We start from the raw sequence: 22,576 nt of genomic DNA, 5'->3' as shown, positions 1-22,576 counted from the left end.
TATTCTGTGTATATATTGAGTTATGACCGGAGGGTCCATACCGAGACGTAAGACCGGAGGGTCCTTATCGAGATTTAGCCACAAGAGGCTAATTATTTGTGTATGTGGTATTTTGGGGAACTCACTAACCTTCGTGCTTACAGTGTTGATTTAAATGTGTTTCAGACACTTTTGTAGATTCCGGGAAGGCGGAGGCATGATTGTACACATTCGCCGACTTATGATATCTTGTGGATTTTGGGATACTCTGATATTATTTTGATAATAAATTATAATTTATGTGTTGACTTGAATTTATGAGTAATGTTTGGTGAATTTAAAACGAAAAATTTTTCTTGAAATTTGAGGTGTTACAAAAATGTTATCAAGCTTCTGTTTTGTTTTTATTCTTTATAAAAATCAAATGTAGATGACAAATAATGGATTAACAAAACTTTTAAATAAATTCAAATTAGGGAAGGACCCATGCTTTGCATGGGTCAGGAAGGGTTTTGTTTTTTGCTTCACTGGGTCAACATAATGAACTTATATGCGAAACTAGATTGCACTTAAGAGTAGATATTACAAAAATAGGAAAACAGCCCCTTTAATGGTAATTTAAACAATTTTTGAAGAATAAATTCCAAAATAAGTGAAACTATGACGAGTTTTGTTCTGTGCTCTATCTCTTTGTCATGAAGTAAATATAATCATCCATCCCAGAATCCAATCAGTGTTGTTTTCACATGAAAAGGAAGCTTCCCAACAACCGGTCATTTCTGTAAATACAAAATTTCACAAAGCCAAAACAACAAATTAAGATTCAATTGGGGTTATAATGTGATAATTAAATATCTAAGTTCTAAATAATTACAAAAAGAAAGATAGGTTACAAATGTATCCAACTGAAATTTAAAGATTTCATTATTATGGATCAATTTCTTGGTTATGGGATGCTAATCTGTAGTGCCACCAACAATAACAGTGAAATTGTTGACAACTGTCCATGCAAACTGTGTATGGGAATCAGGATTTAGCATAGGAGGCAAAATATTCCTCTTCATCTCATCATTATACTAAGAGCAAATATTAAATTCTCTTTATCGTCTCATCATCTAACATGTATAAAAGCATATCAATATTTACCTGATGGTCATTTAGTAATTTTTACAGTTATTTAGATAATATTTTACAATTTATTTATTTAAGTGATGTTGTTACCTCTTTTCAATAAATAATAGTTGCTTTAATTAAGTACCGAATGGATTTCGTAGTTGATCTAATTGAAAACAAATTACGAAGAAGTACAACAGGTTAGTCCCTCAAAATTTTCAATTTTTTTTTTCAAATTTGTTTTTCGCCGGCTCACAAACACATTACCAAACCTGATGGTTACCTCCATTAGCAGGTAACCTGGTCTTTTTTTTTCAAAAAAAAAACTAAAATAACAATAATGGTCTTTTTTTACAATTTTGATACCTCATTATATTTTCAAGTCATTTTCCTAAAAATAATTATCAAAAAGTATCATCATGGGCTGATCTGAACAGAAGCAGGGATCCTGAAACTAAGGTGAAATAGACATGATCTGGCATTATGGGCTTGGCTGCCCATTTTTCACAATTTTTTGCTTTATGCATTTAAGAAGCAAATTAGAGGTTCCTAACTCATATAACATTTAATAAAAGATTATAGCCTTCTTTGTAAAACAAAGAATTAAAATTAAAATTAAGATGCTAAAATTAGGGCTTTCCTATTTATATAAACCATGGACCCTAAAATTATAAAAGCCTAGTACGTAAGAAATAAATGACCATATACCATTTTATTTATTGATTATTTGAATCAATACTCTTCATGGGTTTCTCATCCAGAACATCAAGATGATTCTCATTCAAAAACAAATATAATGATAATTACACATTATTACCTAAAGTAGGGCTTCAACGCTTGATTATTAAAAACCGACAATATAAGATAAAATTCAAGCATGAAGAATATAAACAAAATGAAATCACACAAAACTCATGAAAGATAAATAAAAATTAAACAAATCCATGATGGCAATGGTTTAAAATGGCAAAAAAATTAAAGACAAAAAAGACAAAATCCATACTTGGAGGAGGGGTATTGTTCTCGTCAGATCTTTGTTTTCACAGTAGAACAAACATCATGAAGTACTTCAGGATTCTTCCATGTGATTGTCAAAAGAATGGCCTTTAGAAAAGACTGTTAACAATGGATCATTAATACCTAATTGTACACATTTGATTTCTTTCTCAATCTTCAACTACTTCCAATCATGGTTTTTTCATTGGTGTACATCACAAAATGATTAGCCTTAAGAATAAAGATCCACCAATTCGTCAACAACAACTACATTCACCCATTATATACCAAAAAGCCAAATGAACAACAATGAAAAAACCATGATCGATCAAAATCACAAACTAAAACCTTTCAAACAAAGTCAATAACTAAGTAAATGCAGAGAAAGAGAAGCCAACATACCTTGATACCATGTATATGAAGAAAGATTGATCTTGATTGATAATTTTAGTTAGAAACTCGGTTTGTTCAGATTCAAAGGCTCGAACATCATCCATCCCTTTGTTCTGCTGAAGAGAGTGAGAGAGGGCCTGAAATTAACGCCAAAAACATGGAATATTTTCGAAAAATTTACAGGGAAATTGGTTTAATGTTACCAAAATAGTTATGATTGATGAAATAGGAAAAGAAAGAAAACTTGTTAGGATGAATGACAGTTGAGAATTAACAAAAAACAAAATTGAACCCTAAAATCGAAAGTTGAGAACTGATTAAAAATCCAATTTCATCCAAAATTAACGCCTAAAAGCGAAAAAATACACAATTGCAAGATATTATTACCTGATACAACTAACAAAAAACAAAATTTAACCCTAACATCGAAGGTTGAGAACTGATTAAAAATCCAATTTCATCCAAAATTTACGCCTGAAAGCGAAAAAGTGGACAATTGCAAGATATTCTTACCTGATCAAAAGTAAAGGGGCAGTGGGGAAAGATCCGGAGGAGGTGACCAAGGTAGAGTTAGAGTAACCCGACGAAGAACATGTAGTAAAGGGCGTCGTCAGAAGCAGGATCCTTTGGAAGAATGGCAGAAGAAGTCGAAGGAGAGAGACGGTGAAGGATTCAATCGAGAGGCAAACAGGTAGAGATAGAAGCAGAGGCGGTGGTGGTGTTCTCGAAGAGGCGGAGAAGAACACGTAGCAGAAGAGCCATGAGTCACGCCGGTTTAGTGCATTTACTGTGCACAATTAATGATATTTGGAGGAAAATGATTGGTTGAGGGTGCGGTGATTGAGCAAGACACAACACGTCTCCAAGACATTAATCCACACATTGACCAGATATGTGGCAAAATATATATATATATAGGAGGTTCAAATAAAAACAGTAAATAGTGTGAGAACGTAAAAACACTATATTTATGTTATTATTCTGCAATTAATGTTATATATGTGTATTATTTAAGTAATTATAATATGAATATTAACGTTTGCTTATTTATATATTCATTAGAATGTTATTATTCTATTATAAATTTATATATGTGCATTTTTGTAGTAAATTCAAATTTTAGTTTTAACATGTGACTATTTATTTATTCATTACTGAATAATAACATAAAGTTGTGGATACAAAATTTATTGCAGAATAATAACATAAAAATAGTGTTTTTACGTTCTCACACTATTTTTTTTATTTGAACTATCCCTTATAAATAAAAAAAATAAATATATATATATATATATATATATATATATATATATATATATATAATATACGAAAGGAATTACATAGTGGTCAGTACTACCAAAAAAAGCACTACAATGTATATTATGACACTAGGTGTGAGACTCATGTATTACATGAGTTTATTTTAAATAAAAACTAAATACAAAATTCTAAACATTTGAGAAGTATGAATTTATAAGAAAAGTGAGAAAATATTGAATTATAAAAATTAAAGTGTTTTTTTTTTTAAATTTAAACAAACAATTTAGATAAATAAATAAAGAAAATTAATGAATCATTAATGTAATAATTTTGAAATTAGAAGGAAATTTCATTAATGAAATTGATATGCATTTATTATTGTATTTAAATACTATCTAGAATTTAATAAAATGAAAAAAACTATAAAATGACATGTGGAATAAACATTAATTTAAAATAACCACAAAATTACATGTGGCAAAATAAATAAGAATGTGACATGTGGCAAAAAGATCTTTATTTATTAGGAAGGACTAGACTACCATAAAAAACACTACAGTGTAGACTATGACACTAGACGAAATCACGAGTAGAAATAAATGAACCATCCTTAAATTAGACCGGTTGGAAGAGTAGTGTTAGGAAGAAATTATAAATAATTTATATACAAGGATCATCTTGTCTGTTCGGATTAATAAATTTTCCCACCCGATACGTGATACAAGTTAACAAAGATCCCTACGAACATATGTAGATATTTTTGCATGTGAACTATCTAATATTGTGCGAAACTCACGGGATATTATCAAGTATAGTCTCAACAACACATCCTATAGCAAGATAAGACAAAAGAAAAGAGGTCAAGTCGGCAACCAAAGTGAGATAATTAATTTTGAAGTCAACAAACTTCTTAAGGCGTTAATCTTAAATAAATCAATGTTTGTTGTCAGGATCATAAACTCAATACTGGTCAAGAAAGTTAACGGTTTCTTAGGCCATAAGGTATACAATGCACGAGAAGGCTCGTGGTATACGTGGACCACGACTACGACCGTGCACACCATCCCGGCCGGTCGTGGTCGATCGTGGTCGTGATGGTTCGTTGTGTGTTCCACGAAATCAAACGGAAATGGCTATTGGTTGATGATTTGCAACGGCTAATTTCTTTGTAACGGACACTTTATTATTTTTATTTTTTATTTTTTACCTTTCAAACATATTAAACCTCTTCTATAAATATCATACTTTCTATTAAACATACTCACATAATTTCTTCTTTCTTTTCTCACACAATCACACCCTTGTTTTGCATTCATTCAAACCAATGGCTCCTAAAAGGATGAATTGGTCAGAAAATGAATAAGAGAACTTAGCACGAACATAGGTAGCAGATTAAGAAGGCCCAGTAACGCCTCCTAATTTTTGGGTAAAAGTTGGAAATGTTTTCCATGATTTAATGGGTTGTCAAAGTTGTAGTCTTGATGAAATATGTTCGAAGTATCGCGATATGAGGGTTAAATGCCTTGAATTCAATGGTATTTATAACTTTGTTATAAACAACGTACACGAAGGCGATCCGTTTGTTGTGGTCATGCACCAATATGAAGACACAAAACACACACCATTTAAACACGTCAAAGCTTCGCGAAAATTGAGAGAGTGCCCAAAATTTAGTGATTAAAAATAAGGTTTAAAAACTAGTTTAAGTTGTTTGTGGTTGCATTTTTATATATTTTTTTATGTTTTTTATCTTATGTGTTTTAAATTAAAGTAATCTTGTTCCATTGAATAAAAATTTAGTTTAAAAAAATATGTTTTATTGTGTTTTTGAATTAAATTTAATTTTAAAAAAATATGTTTTATTGTGTTTTAATGTATTTATGAATTAAATTTAAATAAAAAAAATGAGGTAAAGTTGTGTTTTTAGTGGTAGGTATCTCATTATTAGTGGTATGGAGTGTGGTGATGACGTGACACCGACCACTATAGTGGTTAGTGGTGGGTATAACGGATGACCTGATATATATATATATATATATATATATATATATATATATATATATAAACTTGACTGACCTCAACAAGACATGTCCTAAGGTTTGTTATTTTTTTTACCGAAATTGACCGGAAATCGAGTCTAATCCAAGATTCTCTGTAAAAATGTTTTTAACGTATATAGAAAATACAACCAATTCAAATGAAAAATAAGGACTAAGAAAACAAATACATTCTATACTAACCATTGTGCATTATGTTACCATAAAAATGTATTTGGACCTCAAAAACATCAACAACCTAATATAATTATCATTTTAATTTCCGTATTGTATTTGTTTATATGGTTGATTAATGTCTTTGTTGTTAATTACTGTTCTCCTTTTTCAAAATATAATGTATGCCAAAAAGGTAATAAATTAGATGAAAGAGTTTTATAAAAATGTATTAAAAAATTGATAATCGTTTATTTAATTTAAAAGAAACTTTTGAAAATTCTCCATGGTTTCAAATAACTTAATAGAAATATAATATTTTAATTTTTTAGAGTAACCTGTTAATCTGGATGCTCTAATAACGAAAAATCTAAAGTTTTAAAATAAAACTAAAATTTAATATTTCATACGGTTATTGTTATTATAGCACACCCTCCTTACCATCTATACTTTAAAAGGTCCTATTGTTTTTTTTTTCTTTTTTCTTTTCTTTTGCTTTTTTTTTTTGCATCATGAAGGTATGAACTAGACTTTTACCCGTTAATTTGGAAAATTTAGATGTTTTAATTGGTTGCCCCTGACATGTGATAGTGCAACATTCTAAAAGTCAAGGTAAAAATTATAATTTTTAAATCAAGTAAAATCATTGTTTTCAGACAAGTCCCAAATCAAAACCAATTAATTACAAAACATTGTTCTCAAAAGTAGAAATCATAGATCAGAGTGTCCCAAATCAATATCAACAAAACCAAGAGGATGTGCACTATCACATCTTTGGTTTCTCACGATCATCTGAAATACCTGAAACATAAAATTAAAACTATAAGCCAAAGCTTAGTGAGTTCCTCCAAGGTACCATCACACAAACATATAACAACATGCATATTGGGTCCACAGCTAACATACTAGATTACCCCTGAGTCCACCACATGAGTCTGGTTGCCTCCCGGCCCACAGCTCATCTCTGGCTTACTCTTGAGCCCACAACATAAGTCTGGCTTTCCGCTCAGGCCCACAACTTATGTCTGGCTTGCTCCTAGGTTTGTTGGCTTCTGTACAAAGCAGCATCGCCTCAAGCCAACCATACAATCTCGATATATATATATATATATATATATATATATATATATATATATATATATATATATATATATATATATAACATATAGCATATGTCTAGTAAGCAGATAATTATATAACCAGTCATCAGACTCACATAAAGATCTACAGATCATTATCCCATAACAACATCCTATTTACCACAATTTAGTCCTAAAAGATCAATACAACATAAAAACATCCTTTAAACCATGATACATAATCCAGTGAGTCAGCATTAGTGCCTTCGACCCATAAGTACAGTGAGAAAAACTCACATCTCATTCTGAACAAATAGTTGAATAGGACACTGCTCCAAATATCAACTGTATCAGTCACCTATACATCAAATAGTGGCCAAATCACAAATTCCAATCAAAATACTCAAAATACCCGTATGTCAAACTTGGTTAAATTCAAATGTCAAAGAAGTCAACGGATCGACTCAGCTAAGTACGCCAAACATACTTAGCTTATATGTGTAGCGTATTAAGGCCTTATGATGCGTGCAAATAGATACACCTAATTTTACCTACTATCCTACTAGCTATTCGACCCAGTGCAGTGTACCTTTCGCAAATAGTATAGCACGAAAGTTGGGTATCGATCTCAGGGAACAGAATTAATTATTTAACCTACTCACTAAATTAACCTAAAATTCTAAGCAAAAATAAAAGGGTTTTTTTTTTATCTAATTTTGCAAGTTTAGACAAACTTAAATTCTTAACAACTATTCAATCAATTATTAAAAAACTTATGTTAGTTCGAATCCACCTTCCCTCAATGATTAGCTATTAATTATGGATAATTCTCGTTGGTTACCAATTAATATATTATTAGCAATTCAAGTCCAAATTTACTAATGTTGAATTAATTCATGTAGAGTTATGCATGGTCATACATAATTTAACACAGAATCAATTATTAAATAGGAATGGAGCTATGTAAGATTGAGTTAACGAACACAATTGTGGTCACAATATGTGTTCTCCAGCACTGCTAAATTCAAATACTTTAATTACTTATCTAAGATTGGTTCGATCTTGGCTCTAACAATCTAATGGTCACTAAATTACTAGGTAATCAAATTCATGAAGATTAATCGTCACTAACTACACAGAATACGAATTAAAGCAATCTAGTATCAAATTAAGCATGCTAGGTATAAACAATCAAACATAAGCCATTAACCAACTAGAAAAATCCATACTAACATAACCAAGCCATGAGTTCGAGCTTCATCTAGCTAACAGAAGCAGCTAAATTTAGCTACTCATAGAAGCAATTAAACAAGTAAAGTTCATAATTAAAGACATAGTAATGTACCAAACTAAAAATAAAGTATGATCTTCTTCTTCTTCCTTGGTTGAAATTACTAGATTTCTTCCTTCTTTTTCTCTGAAAAACGACTCTGGAAACTGTATTTTGTCCAGCCAACCTCTAAAATCAGTAAGTGTCAAGGATATTTATAATATTCGAAATCACCCTCCTCACGTCGTGAGAAAGGCATCTCACGTCGTGAGCTCGGTATTAATCTGTATCGAACACAGATTCTTGCTTCCGGATGCTTATCTTCTATAATCTCCATGCTCACGTCGTGAGACATTACCCCTCACGTCGTTAGAATGACTTTTTGCTGAATTCCTTATCTTTTAAGCTATTAACCTCCAAAGTTCTGATCCTTGTCGCTTTTAGACCTTATTCTTCAAGATGACTTCTTTTGGCTGCAAAATGCAATTTAATCTTATAAGTACCATTTATCTATGCAAATAACCAAAATATGTATAAAAATGTATTCAAATATTGCCTAAAAATATGTATAAATATGGCAATATCAAATACCCCACACTTATCTTTTGCTTGCCCTCAAGCAAAACTAATTATTTTTAAATTCAAACTTTCATTACTAGCATCACATAAAACAATCCATTTCGAGCTCAACCATTATACCAAGACCGCAATGCGCATATCTGTGTCTAAATCTCCTAATAACTTCCTAATTCTAAATACTCACAATCCTTATGAACCTTCACCCTTAGCTTATATGACACTCATTTCTGCAACCCTCCAAATCAATCCTCAGAAATCTTTCTTAACCTCAATGTATTTTTGGTTAAGCAACCCAAGCATACATAATCTAGAAAAATTACAACTTTTGATACCATGATGGAGCTCTTTGGAATTCTTCACTTCTTTGAATAATTGATCTTTGATTTATTTGAATTCACCACCTTTTTGTTAGATTTTTGGTATCTTCAACTTTTGAATTTCTTTATAATTTTGATCTTTTGATCTTCATACTTGATAGCTCCAAATTTTTCAACTTTTCGGTAATTTTTCTCTTTTTTTATATATAACTCACTTTTTCGCTCAAATCCTACATGCTTAAGCAAGGGAGCTTAACTTAAACCTTTATTGATTAGAGGTATTAGTCTAAGTGCAATGACTACACAAGCTCTCCTGGATAGATTTCAGGTACACGCTGCAAAACATATTATGTCATATAAACTACCAGATTACCTTTTCATATCTCATGACTTTTAACTAGAACTTGGGAAGCCACAAATACATTATAACATGTGTTGGCTCAATTAAACATTTGAGCTCTCATCGGATCATCCCACACAACACTAGCAACTTAAGTCTAAACTAATTCTAGATTCAATTTTAGATTATTATTTCAAATCTATTAGAAAATTTTAAAAAAAAAATTAATTTTCTAGCAATTACTTTTTTGACCCCCTACCCCACACTTATTACATACAATGCCCTCATTGTATGCATAAAATAATTTAAAAGCAACAAAATGGAGAAAAACGAACATATTTCCCTATGATAGAAGAGGCGAGATTGATTTCTGAAAAGTACGGATAACTTGAGCATCTTGAATTTGACATCTTCTAATATGGAACTTGGATCTTCAACAATTGAGATATGTAAATGTGCCGACAAAAATTTGAATCAGAAACTTGCATCTTCAAAAATTGTGGTGCATAAGATCTTCAAAGCATAGCATCTCAATTTGGGAAAGCATACGCCACATTGTAAAGTGGGAAAAGTGAAAGAAATGCCCCCCTTTTTTCCTTTTTTTAACTGCCCACGATGTGGTAAGAGGAATCACGTCGTGGTATCATAATAAATTGAAGGGTGAAATTTTATGGCATCGAGCTCACGATGTGAGGAGTGAAGGCTCACGTCGTGAGAACTAGGTCTTCATAGAGTGCAGTTTTGCAATAACTCTTCTATCATTTGAAATGAAATTGAACGTATAAATGCATTAAGACCCTTCTAAGATTCTATATAACATGACTCTTCTCTATACTTGCTTCTCTCTCGATTAACCCCACACTTATCTAAGATTGTGGGTCTCGACTCTCGACTCTAAATACCCAACTAAGATTTTGTATGCTCTCATATCTCTAATTCTCTATCGTCTTTCGTGTTTTTCTCTCACAAATTTCTGTAAATAAACAACCAAGAAAGAAACATAATAATCTAAAAGTTTTAGTACATAATCCAACCAAAAATAAAAACAAACACACCAAAAATAAACAAGACTAAAATAACAAAATAAAAATAAAAGGATAAATATCAAGCATCTTCTTCATCATTGTGTGTTCCACTTGTTCCTGCTCCATCTCCACCCCGACTCCGATAATCACTCCGTGTAGGACAGATTGGATAATGATCTCCTAAATGAGGTGGTTGCTCAACATTGAAGTGTTGGACCATGTTTTCCATTGTGCCTCCAATCCAATCGACACTCAAAGACAAATGGTCAAAATAACCAACCATAGCATCTCCTCCAAAAGTAGCACCTCCCATGGGTGCATTATGATGCACCGGTTGACCTCTCTCGCCACGCCCCCTAACATTCCTCCTTCCTCGCGGTCACGGCTGCTGTCCGGGTTGAGCTTGTGGCTCTATATCATCATCAATAGGTATACTCCAGTGTGAACCCATGTTGAATACAACACGCATTGACTCCAAATACCTCATAGAAAGGTCGTCTCCCGGTTTACGTGTTAAAGTCCTAACCAATCGGGGTGTAATAAGACCATAAGATCTTACTAAGCGAGTAATAAAATGGCCCCCATTAATAGGGATACCAGCTTGGGAAATGGCCGCCTTGCTACCCAAATAACTAGCTAAATGATATAGGATGTTGCAAAAGACTCCCGGTGTAACAATACTCCACAAGAAAAATAAGTTCAAACTTATAACCTTATTTCCATGTCTCTTGTGGTTGATGGAAAAAGTAATCAACCGGTAAAGAAGTCGATGAATCGGGGATCAAATATGACTTTCCTGCGAAACACCCGAATGAAACGCTCCGTTAGCAACTGTGGCCCAAAAATCGTACCCACTGACACCCGACAAATATTCTCGAACAGCGGATCTCAAGAAAAGTTCAAAAGTTGGTAAGTGTGTCTCATTTTCCTCATATATCCCCAAACGCCATGAGAATTCCGTGATGCTACACTCCCTAAATTCGCCACTGAGGCGAAAAAACAAAGCTCGTGTGTAAAAAGGATCAACAATGGCCTCTTCAAATGAAACTGAGGCGAAAAACTCCACACACAGTTCTTGGAAAACCGGTTCATTAATGGCAAATAATTCTTCCACCCGTTACAGGTGAAAGCAAAACCATTCGTAGAAAAAGTCTTCGTCAAATACGGAGCCATTGTTTCCATTAGCCCAACTTCTCACAAACAAACCCAATAAATTCTTAGGGATACGACAAATTCTCTGTTATGAAGCCATCCCAGATTGTTGGTGAAGTTGGTAGCCACATTCGAGGACATGTCGACGGGAATTTGATACAACGGGTGGCGGGTAGAAACATATCCCTGAAACTACTCGTTTGACCTTCTTGAAGCCATTTCCTGTAAAAACCAATAGACAAGAAACAACCAAAAGGATACACAAAACATTAAACAAATTATCAAAAAAGAAACTCGGACTACCCAGGACTCACGTCGTGAGTTCGTAACTGTTGGTTTAATCGGCCATGGCAGGAAGTGAAATTGGACTCAATGCATGGTTGGGGTTTAATAACAACACGATTCTAAGTATATTTAGGTAACATGCAGTGAAGAAATCACATTATTAGAGCATCAATTTCGACATTTGTTCATAGCATAAACCCTAATTTTAAAATTGAAGAAATTATCAAGAATTAAATGAAGAAAACTTACCAAACGTGAAGAATGAACAGAAACAAGCGACATGAGAGGAAAATCTCGGCAAAAATCGAAGTGGGGGCTTGCCTTGATTTCGTTCGTGTGCGAAAATGTGAGTGGTAAGTGGTCAAAGAATGAGGTCACAAAATTGGTCCCCTCCCGTATTAACTTAAAGCTCACGTCGTGAGCTACGGGGCTCACGTCGTGAGTTCGCTACTGGGCCAAAAATACGGACTAAATAAAAAGTACCATGACGTGGGCTTTCAACCCACGACGTGCTTTCTGCATTTTTATATAAAAAGTCCATTTTACTAAAAAAAAACTTTGATTCATTTTACCACTCAATATTTAGGGACCCCACACTTGATTTTTACCATTTTCTAAAATGACTTGATGATTAATATCCTAAAATTCAAATAAAAATGCAAAAACTAAAAGAAAATGCAAAACGAAGAGAAAATCGCAAACCAAGCTCGGGTTGCCTCCCGAGAAGCGCTTTTTTTTACTGGAGTCATGAGCCGGACTGCGTTCCGCTTCACGTTGAAATTGTAGGGTTTCCCAACACCACTTGTATTTTCTGCTCCTTCCACCTTCTTTTGTAGGCTTGAACTCTTCTAAGATATGCCTTTTTAGAATTTTCCTTTTTACCTTTCACATCCTTTTCTTCAACCTTTCGTTTAACTCCTTTATTCATCATTTGTTTATGTCCCTCTTTTCTTTCATCCTTTAGCTCTAATTATATATCCTTCTTATCCATAATTGAACCTTTAAATTTTGAAGTATCTTCTTCCTCATCACTGGATACTAAGTCTTCCTCACTTTCCTTACTTGCCCAAGAAGTTGGAGTTTTATAAGCAATTACTTCAAAGACCGTTGGAATGGATGCTCTTGGCTTTGTATGCCTAACTTGTTGGATAAACTTAAATTCTTCTTCCATTAACTTCTCTAACTCTTCAAGCTCATTTTCTTCTCTTATGTTGAAAACTTCATCTTGAGCATTACCATTTTAAATTCCATCTTCCACCCTAAAGGTAACTTCATCATCTCCCACTCTCAAAGTAAGTTTGGACTCGAGAATGTTTACCAAGGCCCTAGCAGTATTTAGTAGAGGGCGACCAAGAATTATGGGGACATTTGCATCTTCCTTCATATCTAAAACAACAAAGTCAATTGGAAAAACAAATTTCCCAATTTTTACCAAGATATCCTCCACGACTCCCCTTAGATGTGTCACTGAACGGTTAGCCATGTGAATTGTCATTCTGGTAGCCTTTAAATCCGAAAGGTTTAACTTTTGGTAGAACGAAAAAGGCATTAGATTTATGCTAGTTCCAGAATCGGCTAAGGCATGAGTATTCATGTTATTTCCAAATTCACACGGAAGAGTAAGGCGTCCAGGATCTCCCATCTTCCTTGGTAACTCTCCAAATATCACTCTACAACTCTGCTCGCTAAGAATCACCTTGGAATTTTTCTCTAGCTGCTGGCGAGTATCTAATAGATCTTGCAAGAACTTAGCATATTCAGGAACTTGAGACAATGCTTCAATAAAAGGAGTGTTAATTGAACTACCCTTCATTTGCTCCATAAAATTTAAGTGCTCTTGCTCCAGTGGGTGAATATGAGCTCGTGACGGAAACGGTAAAGGATGGTGATAAGCTTGAACATTATCAAAACTTTCTGATCAGACCTTGCCTACATTGTGAGCCTTGGATGCTCACGTCGTGAGTTTGGTGTATCGGCAACATTATTTTCTTCGAGTCGTGACTTCTTCGAGCTTAGTCTGGATTGATGTGGGTCGACTTCAAGTGCTTCAAGGAACTCAAAGATGGTATCCTCTTCAGTTTCTATTATCATTACATGTGATTGAGGCTTTTTCTCGGGAATTTTTGGAGATAATTTTTCTTTTACAAAAGCAGTTAGTTGACCTAGTTGGACTTCAATATTTTGGATCGATGCTTGGTGATTTCTTAGCAAAGCTTGTTGGTCCTTCATGATATTTTGATGTTCCCTTATCACTACATCGGTCTCATCATGTCTTTCCTCGGAAGCCTCCATAAATCTATGTAGCATGGACTCAATATCAACTTTCATTTTAGGAGGTGGTTGTTCTTTTTGATAGAAGCCTTGGCCATTCTGCCTATACTTTTCTTCTTTCTACTTCTTATATTCGTCATATGGTAACCACTCCTTCTTTGGTTTCCTCCAGTCTTTATCATACTTATCTCCACTCGAGTAGCAAACTTGCACCTTTTTATTTCCATTATCATCCAAGTGGCAATCTTTTGTCAAGTGTGGACCATTACATCTTTCACAACCAAATCTAATAGCATGAATTGATTGGTCCATCTTGGTCATCCTTCGGTCCATTGTGTTAAGCATAGCTAGAACAGCAGCCATGTCTTCAGAAGTTCCACTACCTTGTTGAGCATCAGTGCTACCGGTTGATCTAAAACCAATTGGTGTTAGAAAGGTCACAACCTTACCCATATAGCACATTCAACCCTCCAGGACCAGGCATTCGATTGCGGCACTCTAGGCCATCGTGCAAGGACTTAGTCGATGCCATTTCTAACCCCCAATAACCCCCCCCCCCCCTCAAAAATTGCTCCCTGAGAGAATCGAGCCCTCGCCATTGGCTCTAATACCACTTGTTGAGCATCAACGCTACCGGTTGATCTAAAACCAATTGGTGTTAGAAAGGGCGTAACCTTACCCATATAGCACATTCAACCCTCTAGGACCAGACATTCGATTGCGGCACTCCAGGCCATCATGAAAGGACTTGGTCGATGCCATTTCTGACCCCCAACATACCTATTCCCTTTGCCCCATCATGTCTAGGATTATGGTACTCACGAGAATGCTTAGAGAATTCTTCAATTAACTCCTTGAGTTCAGCCGAATTCTTCTTAGTTGTTGGCCCTTGAGAATCAAGGAGTTGCCTTGTCATGACATTAACCCCATCATAAAAGATAGACACTTCTTGTTGCTCATTCAAATCATTTTGGGGGAAATTTCTGATCAATCCCTTGTAGCGTTCCCATGCTTCATATAGTGACTCCCCCGGTTGTTGCTCAAAATTTTCTATAGCTTTCTTGAGTTTAGCAACCTTGGAAGGTGGGCAAAAATGATCTAAAAATTGTTCAATCATCTATGCCTAAGTAGTAATTGCACCGGGTGGAAGTGCTTTTAACCAATCTTTTGCAACTCCCTTAAAAGTAATGGGAAGCATTCTCAAAAGCACCGTCTCTCTTGGAACATTAGGAATGTTGAAGTAATCTGCTATGTCATTGACCTCATCAAGGTGTTTATATGCATCCGCGAGGTATTTACTAGAAAATGGAACATCTTTAAGCGTGGAAAGAATATGCCCTTTAAGATTGAATGTGGCAGTGGCTGGAAGCGCAGGCTGCTCTAGACTGGGACCGGTGTCCTCTCGGGTTCTCTTATTATATGCCTCCATGGACACATCATCAATGTTTTCCATCTCGTTCTTTGGATCGTCCTCAAAATCGCTTTCTTCAAACTCGGGTTCGGTCTCGTATTCGGTATCTTTTGGATTAGGATTTTGTTCAAATCTTTCTATTTTGCTCTCTTCCTTCCTTTGACTGCTGGACTCACCCACGTTCTTTCCTTTCTTCTTTCCAAAAACTGATTTAAGGTCCTTGAAAGGTGACTTCTTTGGCGGGTTAGCTTCTCCTACATTTTTATATGTCTTTTTGTGAAGGGATGACTCTGGATCTTCAAGGGGTGGCATCAACGGTGTGTTGGATCCTCGGGTCATGAACTACTGCAAGAAAAACAGAAATAAAAACGTAAAATTAAGCAAAAATGAAATAAAAATACTAACTGATTGCTTACCACGACGTGGTAAAGGGTACCACCTCGTGTTGTCGCAACTAATCTAAGCACAAAAAAAACGAGAAAAAAAAAAACGAAAATGACTGATCTCACGTCGTGAGTTCAGTGCTTAAATCAAAACTAATGAAAAAATTTAACTTTTTGCAGGTTTTACCCCACAAAAAGGATCGATTAATCTAAAGCAAGTAAATTTAATAATCAAATAAGTCGTTCCACGGCAATGGCGCCAAAAACTTGATGCGTGCAAATTGCTACACCTAATTTTACCTACTATCCTACTAGCTATTTGACCCAGGGAAGTGTACCCTTTCGCAAATAGTACAGCACGAAAGTTGGGTATCGATCTCAGGGAACAGAATTAATTATTTAACCTACTCACTATTAAATTAACCTAAAATTCTTAGCAAAAGTAAAAGGGTTTTTTTATCTAATTTTTCAAGTTTAGACAAACTAAATTCTCAACAACTATTCAATCAATTATTAAAAACACTTCTGTTAGTTCAAATCCACTTTCCCTCAATGGTTAACTATTAATTATGGATAATTCTCGTTGGTTACCAATTAATATATTATTAGCAATTCAAGTCCAAATTTACTTATGTTGAATTAATTCATGTAGAGCTATGCATGGTTATACATAATTTAACACAGAATAAATTATTAAATAGGATTTGAGCTATGTAAGATTGAGTTAACGAACACAATTGTGGTCACAATATGTGTTCTCCAGCACTGCTAAATTCAAATACTTTAATTACTTATCTAAGATTGGTTCGATCTTAGCTCTAACAATCTAATGGTTACTAAATTACTAGGTAATCAAATTCATGAAGATTAATCGTCACTAACTACACAGAATATGAATTAAAGCAATCTAGTATCAAATTAAGCATGCTAGGTATAAACAATCAAACACAAGCCATTAACCAACTAGAAAAATCCATACTAACATAACCAAACCATGAGTTCGAGCTTCATCTAGCTAACAGAAGCAGCTAAATTTAGCTACTCATAGAAGCAATCAAACAAGTAAACTTCATAATTAAAGACATAGTAATGTACCAAACTAAAAATAAAGTATGATCTTCTTCTTCTTCCTTGGTTGAAATTACTAGATTTCTACCTTCTTTTTTTCTCTGAAAAATGACCGTGGAAACTCTATTTTGTCCAGCCAACCTCTAAAATCCGTAAGTGTCAAGGATATTTATAATATTCAAAATCACCCTCCTCACGTCGTGAGCTCGGTATTAATCCGCATCGAACACGGATTCTTGCTTCCTTATGATTATCTTCTAGAATCTCCATTCTGACGTCATGAGACATTACCCCTCACGTCGTGAGAATGTCTTTTTGCTGAATTCCTTATCTTTTAAGCTTTTAACCTCCAAAGTTCCGATCCTTGTCGCTTTCAGTTCTTATTCTTCAAGATGAGTTCTTTTCGCTGTAAAATGCAATTTCATATTATAAGTACCATTTATCTATGAAAATAACCAAAATATGTATAAAAATGTATTCAGATATTGCCTAAAAATATGTATAAATATGGTAATATCACCTTGACTAAAAATGGGACGTTGACCTCGTACGTGCAGCGTACCTTCAGGTACGCCCAACGTACGCATCTGCCACCACTTCCTTCTATTAAGAGCTTAATCCCTTAAATTCTTTCGTCAAAAATCTAGATATGGTCCTCAAATGATGTCCTTAACCATAAAGTTTCCAAATTTATGGTCTTGCATGGCTATTAAGTGCTCAATTTAACCAAAAACCCTAACTTCTTAACTCATTAAGACATCCTAGTTCATGCATGGAAGGAAACTATTGACCAAGATTACATTTTTATACTTCTAAACACTCCAAAATGTCTGAAAGGATAGCTCATATGAATTAGAATAACCCATACTCATAATACCAAGCTTATGGGACCAAAAAGAACACAAATTCATGGCTAGGCAAGATCTAAGCAAAACTTCATCAAGATCGGAGCTTTGTACCTCCAAGTAGTGTCAAATGATAATGTGATTCTGGATCCAAAATGTCTGAAAGGATAGCTCATATGAATTAGAATAACCCATACTCATAATACACACTCAAGGTCAAGATTGCGTCACTCAAGATATTAGGGTTACTAAGGGTTCAAAATGGGGCTAGAATCTGATGAAAGAAAGGCTAATGAGGCTATAAATGTGTCTAAATAGTGCATAAACCCTTAATTTTAGGATTTTTGGTACAGGCCACGTACGCCCAGCGTACGCAAGAAGCTCCAAAAAATTACAAAAATGCCATTAGGACCAATTTGCAAATAATTATCATACTAAGGGTAAAAATGTAAAATACTTGAAAATCTAGATGTTAAAATTCTTCCCCGCTTGAATCAGACTTCGTCCTTGAAGTCCGGTTATGTGAACAACTCAGGGTAATGATCCTGCATCTTTGTCTCGGGTTCCCATGTTTATCCGGAACCCTTCCGATGTTGCCACTAAACTTTGACCAAAGACACCACTTTGTTATGCAAGGCCTTCGTCTTCCGATCCAAAATCGCCACTGGTCTCTCCATATAGTTTAGGCGATCATCAACATGAATATTATCCAAAGGAACAATTGCTGATTCGTCAGCCACACACTTCCGAAATTGAGATACATGGAAAGTGTTGTGAATCTGTCTGAGCTCCTCCGACAAATCCAACCGATAAGCTACCATGCCAACCTTGACAACCACTTGAAACGACCTAATATACTGGGGCACTATTTCCCCTCTTCCTGAAGCATATTACACCCTTCCAGGGTGATACCTATAGTAATACAATATTACCGACCTAGAACTCTAACTCTGATCGGTGACTGTCAGCATAACTCTTCTGCCGACTCTAAGTTGTCTGCAATCTCTGTCTAATCTGTTGAATAGGAACCGATGTCTGAAAGACTACCTCAGTCCTTCCTATGACTCTGTGACCAACATCTCCCCAAAAAACTGGGGTACGACACTTCCTCCCATAGAGAAGCTCAAATGGCAACGCACCGATACTAGTGTGATATATAGTTGTTATATGAAAACTCAGCTAAGGAAAGGAAGGAGACCCAACTCCCACAAAATCGATGACACAGGCTCGCATGTGACATCCCCAAATTCACGGCCAGAAAATACCGGTTTCATTTATGCTTTTAAAATAATTTCAGAGTAAATCCATTGATTTAAAAGAGTTGCGGAATTTGTCCCCAAAACAATACATGATAAAATAAGGTTTATCAAAGCATTTATTAAAGAAATGTATTTTCATTATATATCAAAACTCGGGATGTCATGTTCCGATACAGACACAAAAGCATAAACAATAAAACATAGACCTTACACAGTTATATACAACTACCAGTCTATAAACAAAAACATCTTCACAAGTTCTCCAACTTATGCTCTCGCGCCACTACCTGTAATACAAAGAAACTGAGTGGGTCAGGCTTGGGAGCCTGGTGAGCATATAGGGTTTTCAACCCATAATAAATAATTATATTTAATTTCACCAACCAACAATAACCCGATTACCCATTCCCATTATCCTCACTTTACGTCCCTATGACAACAACTATTACAAGGGACCTAATCTAGGATTTTCATCGGGACGGACACTACTGCAAAGGGGTTTCCTCAGCAATGAATGTCCTAAGGCAACCATGAGGGGGATAGAGTACACCGGTGAGCACATTGTTCACAACACCTACAGGTTATGAACTTTCCAGCGTTCCACTGGACAGTCTAGAAAGAGTCTGTGGTCGTCATCCATACTCTGCTAGATGACTAGATCAACAACAACATCGAGGCCTCTTATCATTTTTATTTCATCACACATCACTATCTACCCATGTTCTACCCAACATATTTGTAGATAAAATATATTTGTTTATATACAGCTTAAAACCTATATAACATATTCATTTAATACTCATACCACATAACAAATAGTCTATAATCACATAGCACGTATTTCATAGAGTATAATTCATATATGTGTATTATAGAAAGCAACTACACACTTACTCATATCATATATCTAATACGTTCATCAATACTTGTATTAAAATCGTGTATATGAAAGGGACTATGTACTCACTTGATAAGATGATGCTCGGACATCACTACGGCTCTTAAAGCAGTATTCTTCGGTGAAACTGTGATCTCTTCACACACCGGGCTTCTCGCGGGCAGAGCTTTAGCTCAGAAACTCTTTTCTTCTCGGGATCTTCGGAGCTTCGGGACTCGCTTCGGGTCTCGGGATGATACCGGGGCTTCGGAGGTATAACTTGCACGTAAATCGAGGTAATATGGAGTGAGAGGAAAGAAATTGGCAACCCTAAACGGCTGGCCTCGCTTTCTATTTATAGGGGCTGAAATCCTATGCTCACGTCGTGAGCCACAAATGCTCACGTCGTGAGCGCGATAGGTCACTGCGTTCGTCATGGCCACTTGCCCTGGAGGATGTCCATCACCTGCTCACGTCGTGAACACTGTGCTCATGTCGTGAGCTCTGACACTGGGGTTGAAGTTCGTGTCCCGAACTTTAGAAATTCATATCTTTAGCATACGAGCTCGGTTTTCGACGTTCTTTATATCCACGCGTAGGTGAGATTATGCTCTACAACTCTTGTTTAGACTCCGTCGGATAATTTTGAATTTAACTTTTATTATATTATTTTTAGTAGGTTGGGACAGGAAAACTCCGTTAGAAATTCATAACTTCTTCATCTGACGTCCGTTTTCGTCTGTCTTTTTACCGTTGGACTACTATCGACGAGATCTTCGATTCTCGTTTAGATTGTTTCGGCTAGAAACCACTCGATCTCATATTCGAACTTTGGGCTGCATACTACTAAGTCAAAACTTCGAAAAATCATAACTTCCTCATACGAAGTCAGATTTAGACGTTCTTTTTATGCACACTCTCGGTTTAACGTATTGTACGACTTTCGTTTAGATCACTAAGGCTAAATATCTCTATATCGTAAATTCACTATTTACGTCACGTAGTGTCGTACCGGTGCTGTCGCGAAACTTCAACAGGTCATAACTTCTTCGTTATAACTCGGATTTCGACATTCTTTATATTTTCGGAAACCTTGCCACGACCACTACAACTTCATGTATAGATATCGGGCTTATCTAATATTTTATTTTATCGCTTATTTTTATCTTTAATTCATTTGAATCACACAATTAAGCAATAAACACATAATACTCAAATAATACATTCTTATTATTTCAAAACGAGTTACAAAGTTTAACATAGACTATTACATCATCATTAATGCCTAGCCTAGAAACACGGACGTTACAATTCTCTCCCCCTTAGGATGATTCCGTCCCCGGAGCACACATCAACAAACAAATGTGGATAGCGACTCATCATGTCACTCTCTGTCTCCCAAGTGAGATTTGGCCCATTCGTATGATTGCAACAGACAAACACTAATTCGACCATCTTGCGCCGCAACTTCTTAGTCTTTCGGTCAACCATTGCCTATGGTTCTTCAATTAACCCTTTGTTCTCATCAATTCTTAACTTAGAAATTGGAATTATATCGGGAACTTCTCCCATGAACTTCCTCAAATAACACACATGGAAAGTGTTATGAATTCCATTCGGTTCTTCGGGTAATTCGAGCTTGTAAGCTTCGTTCCCAATCCTCTGAAGAACTTTAAACGGTCCAATAAACCTTGGACTTAACTTTCCCCTTTTTCCAAACCTTATAAGTCCCTTCCACGGTGAGAATTTAAGCAAAACCGAATCTCCAACTTCAAAAGTCATCGGTCTTCCCTTGTTGTCAGCATAGCTCTTTTGACGATCCTGATCTGCTAACATTCTCTCCTTAATTATTTTCAACTTTTCAGCAGTTTGATGGACTATCTTAGGTCCCATAAACTGCTTTTCCCCAGCCTCAAGCCAACAAGACGGCGTACGACACTTCTGTCCGTACAAAGCTTGATAAGGTGCCATCTTTATGCTCGAGTGGAAACTATTATTGTAGGAAAATTCTACCAAAGGTAAATGTTCATCCCAATTACCTTGGAATTCCAGGGTACATGCTCTCAACATATCTTCAAGCGTTTGTATCGTTCGTTCGCTCTGCCCATACGTCTGTGGATGGTAAGCTGTACTCAAACATAACTTGGTACCCAATTCCTCTTGTAGACTTCTCCAAAACCTTGAGGTGAAACAGCTGTCACGATCCGATACAATCGTTAACGAAACACTGTGAAGCCTCACAATTTCCTTCACGTAAGAATTCACAAGCTTATCCATAGACCATTTCTCATTGGCTGCTATGAAGTGTGCACTCTTAGTGAAGCGATCAATGACCACCCAAATCATGTCGTGACCATTCTTTGTTCTGGCCAATTTAGTGACAAAATCCATGGCAATGTCTTCCCACTTACCCATCGGTATAGGTAAAGGTTCTAAAATCCCATATGGTTTCTAATGTTGTGCC

At 35.4% G+C, this 22,576-nt stretch overlaps 1 protein-coding gene, 1 long non-coding RNA gene and 1 other non-coding gene across 3 annotated transcripts; 1 reads left to right on the top strand and 2 right to left on the bottom strand.

Annotated features, from left to right (window-relative positions):
• Positions 1 to 491: 491 nt before the first annotated feature.
• Positions 492 to 3,349, bottom strand: LOC145133520 (uncharacterized). Its single transcript, XR_013718603.1, has 4 exons — positions 2,995 to 3,349; positions 2,491 to 2,618; positions 2,096 to 2,208; positions 492 to 758 (listed from the first exon to the last, which is right to left on the bottom strand). It is a non-coding gene; the product is annotated as an uncharacterized LOC145133520 (long non-coding RNA).
• Positions 3,350 to 11,801: 8,452 nt separating this feature from the next.
• Positions 11,802 to 13,811, bottom strand: LOC145131827 (uncharacterized). Its single transcript, XM_079066474.1, has 4 exons — positions 13,317 to 13,811; positions 12,607 to 12,637; positions 12,482 to 12,514; positions 11,802 to 11,935 (listed from the first exon to the last, which is right to left on the bottom strand). The coding sequence occupies exons 1-4, from the start codon at positions 13,809 to 13,811 to the stop codon at positions 11,802 to 11,804; spliced, it is 693 nt and encodes a 230-aa protein (XP_078922600.1).
• Positions 13,812 to 15,231: 1,420 nt separating this feature from the next.
• LOC145135312 (small nucleolar RNA R71) lies at positions 15,232 to 15,338 on the top strand. Its single transcript, XR_013719774.1, has one exon. It is a non-coding gene; the product is annotated as a small nucleolar RNA R71 (small nucleolar RNA).
• Positions 15,339 to 22,576: the final 7,238 nt, after the last annotated feature.

Source organism: Lactuca virosa, chromosome 8 (assembly GCF_052849685.1).
Source record: "Lactuca virosa cultivar CGN04683 chromosome 8, Lactuca_virosa_CGN04683_v6, whole genome shotgun sequence".
In the NCBI taxonomy this organism is placed as follows: domain Eukaryota; kingdom Viridiplantae; phylum Streptophyta; class Magnoliopsida; order Asterales; family Asteraceae; genus Lactuca; species Lactuca virosa.
Note: the sequence above shows the minus strand (reverse complement) of the source record. Positions and strands in the feature narration are given on the sequence as shown.

Excerpts from the sequence above, each read along its gene's own strand:
- LOC145131827 (XM_079066474.1), bottom strand. The coding sequence starts at position 13,811 with ATGAAGGGTAGTTCAATTAACACTCCTTTTATTGAAGCATTGTCTCAA. Across the intron at positions 12,638-13,316 it reads TAAATACTGCTAGGGCCTTG|GATATTAATCATCAAGTCAT; the intron begins GTAAACATTCTC and ends TTTGAATTTTAG. Across the intron at positions 12,515-12,606 it reads TCAAGTCATTTTAGAAAATG|AAAGCACGTCGTGGGTTGAA; the intron begins GTAAAAATCAAG and ends ATAAAAATGCAG.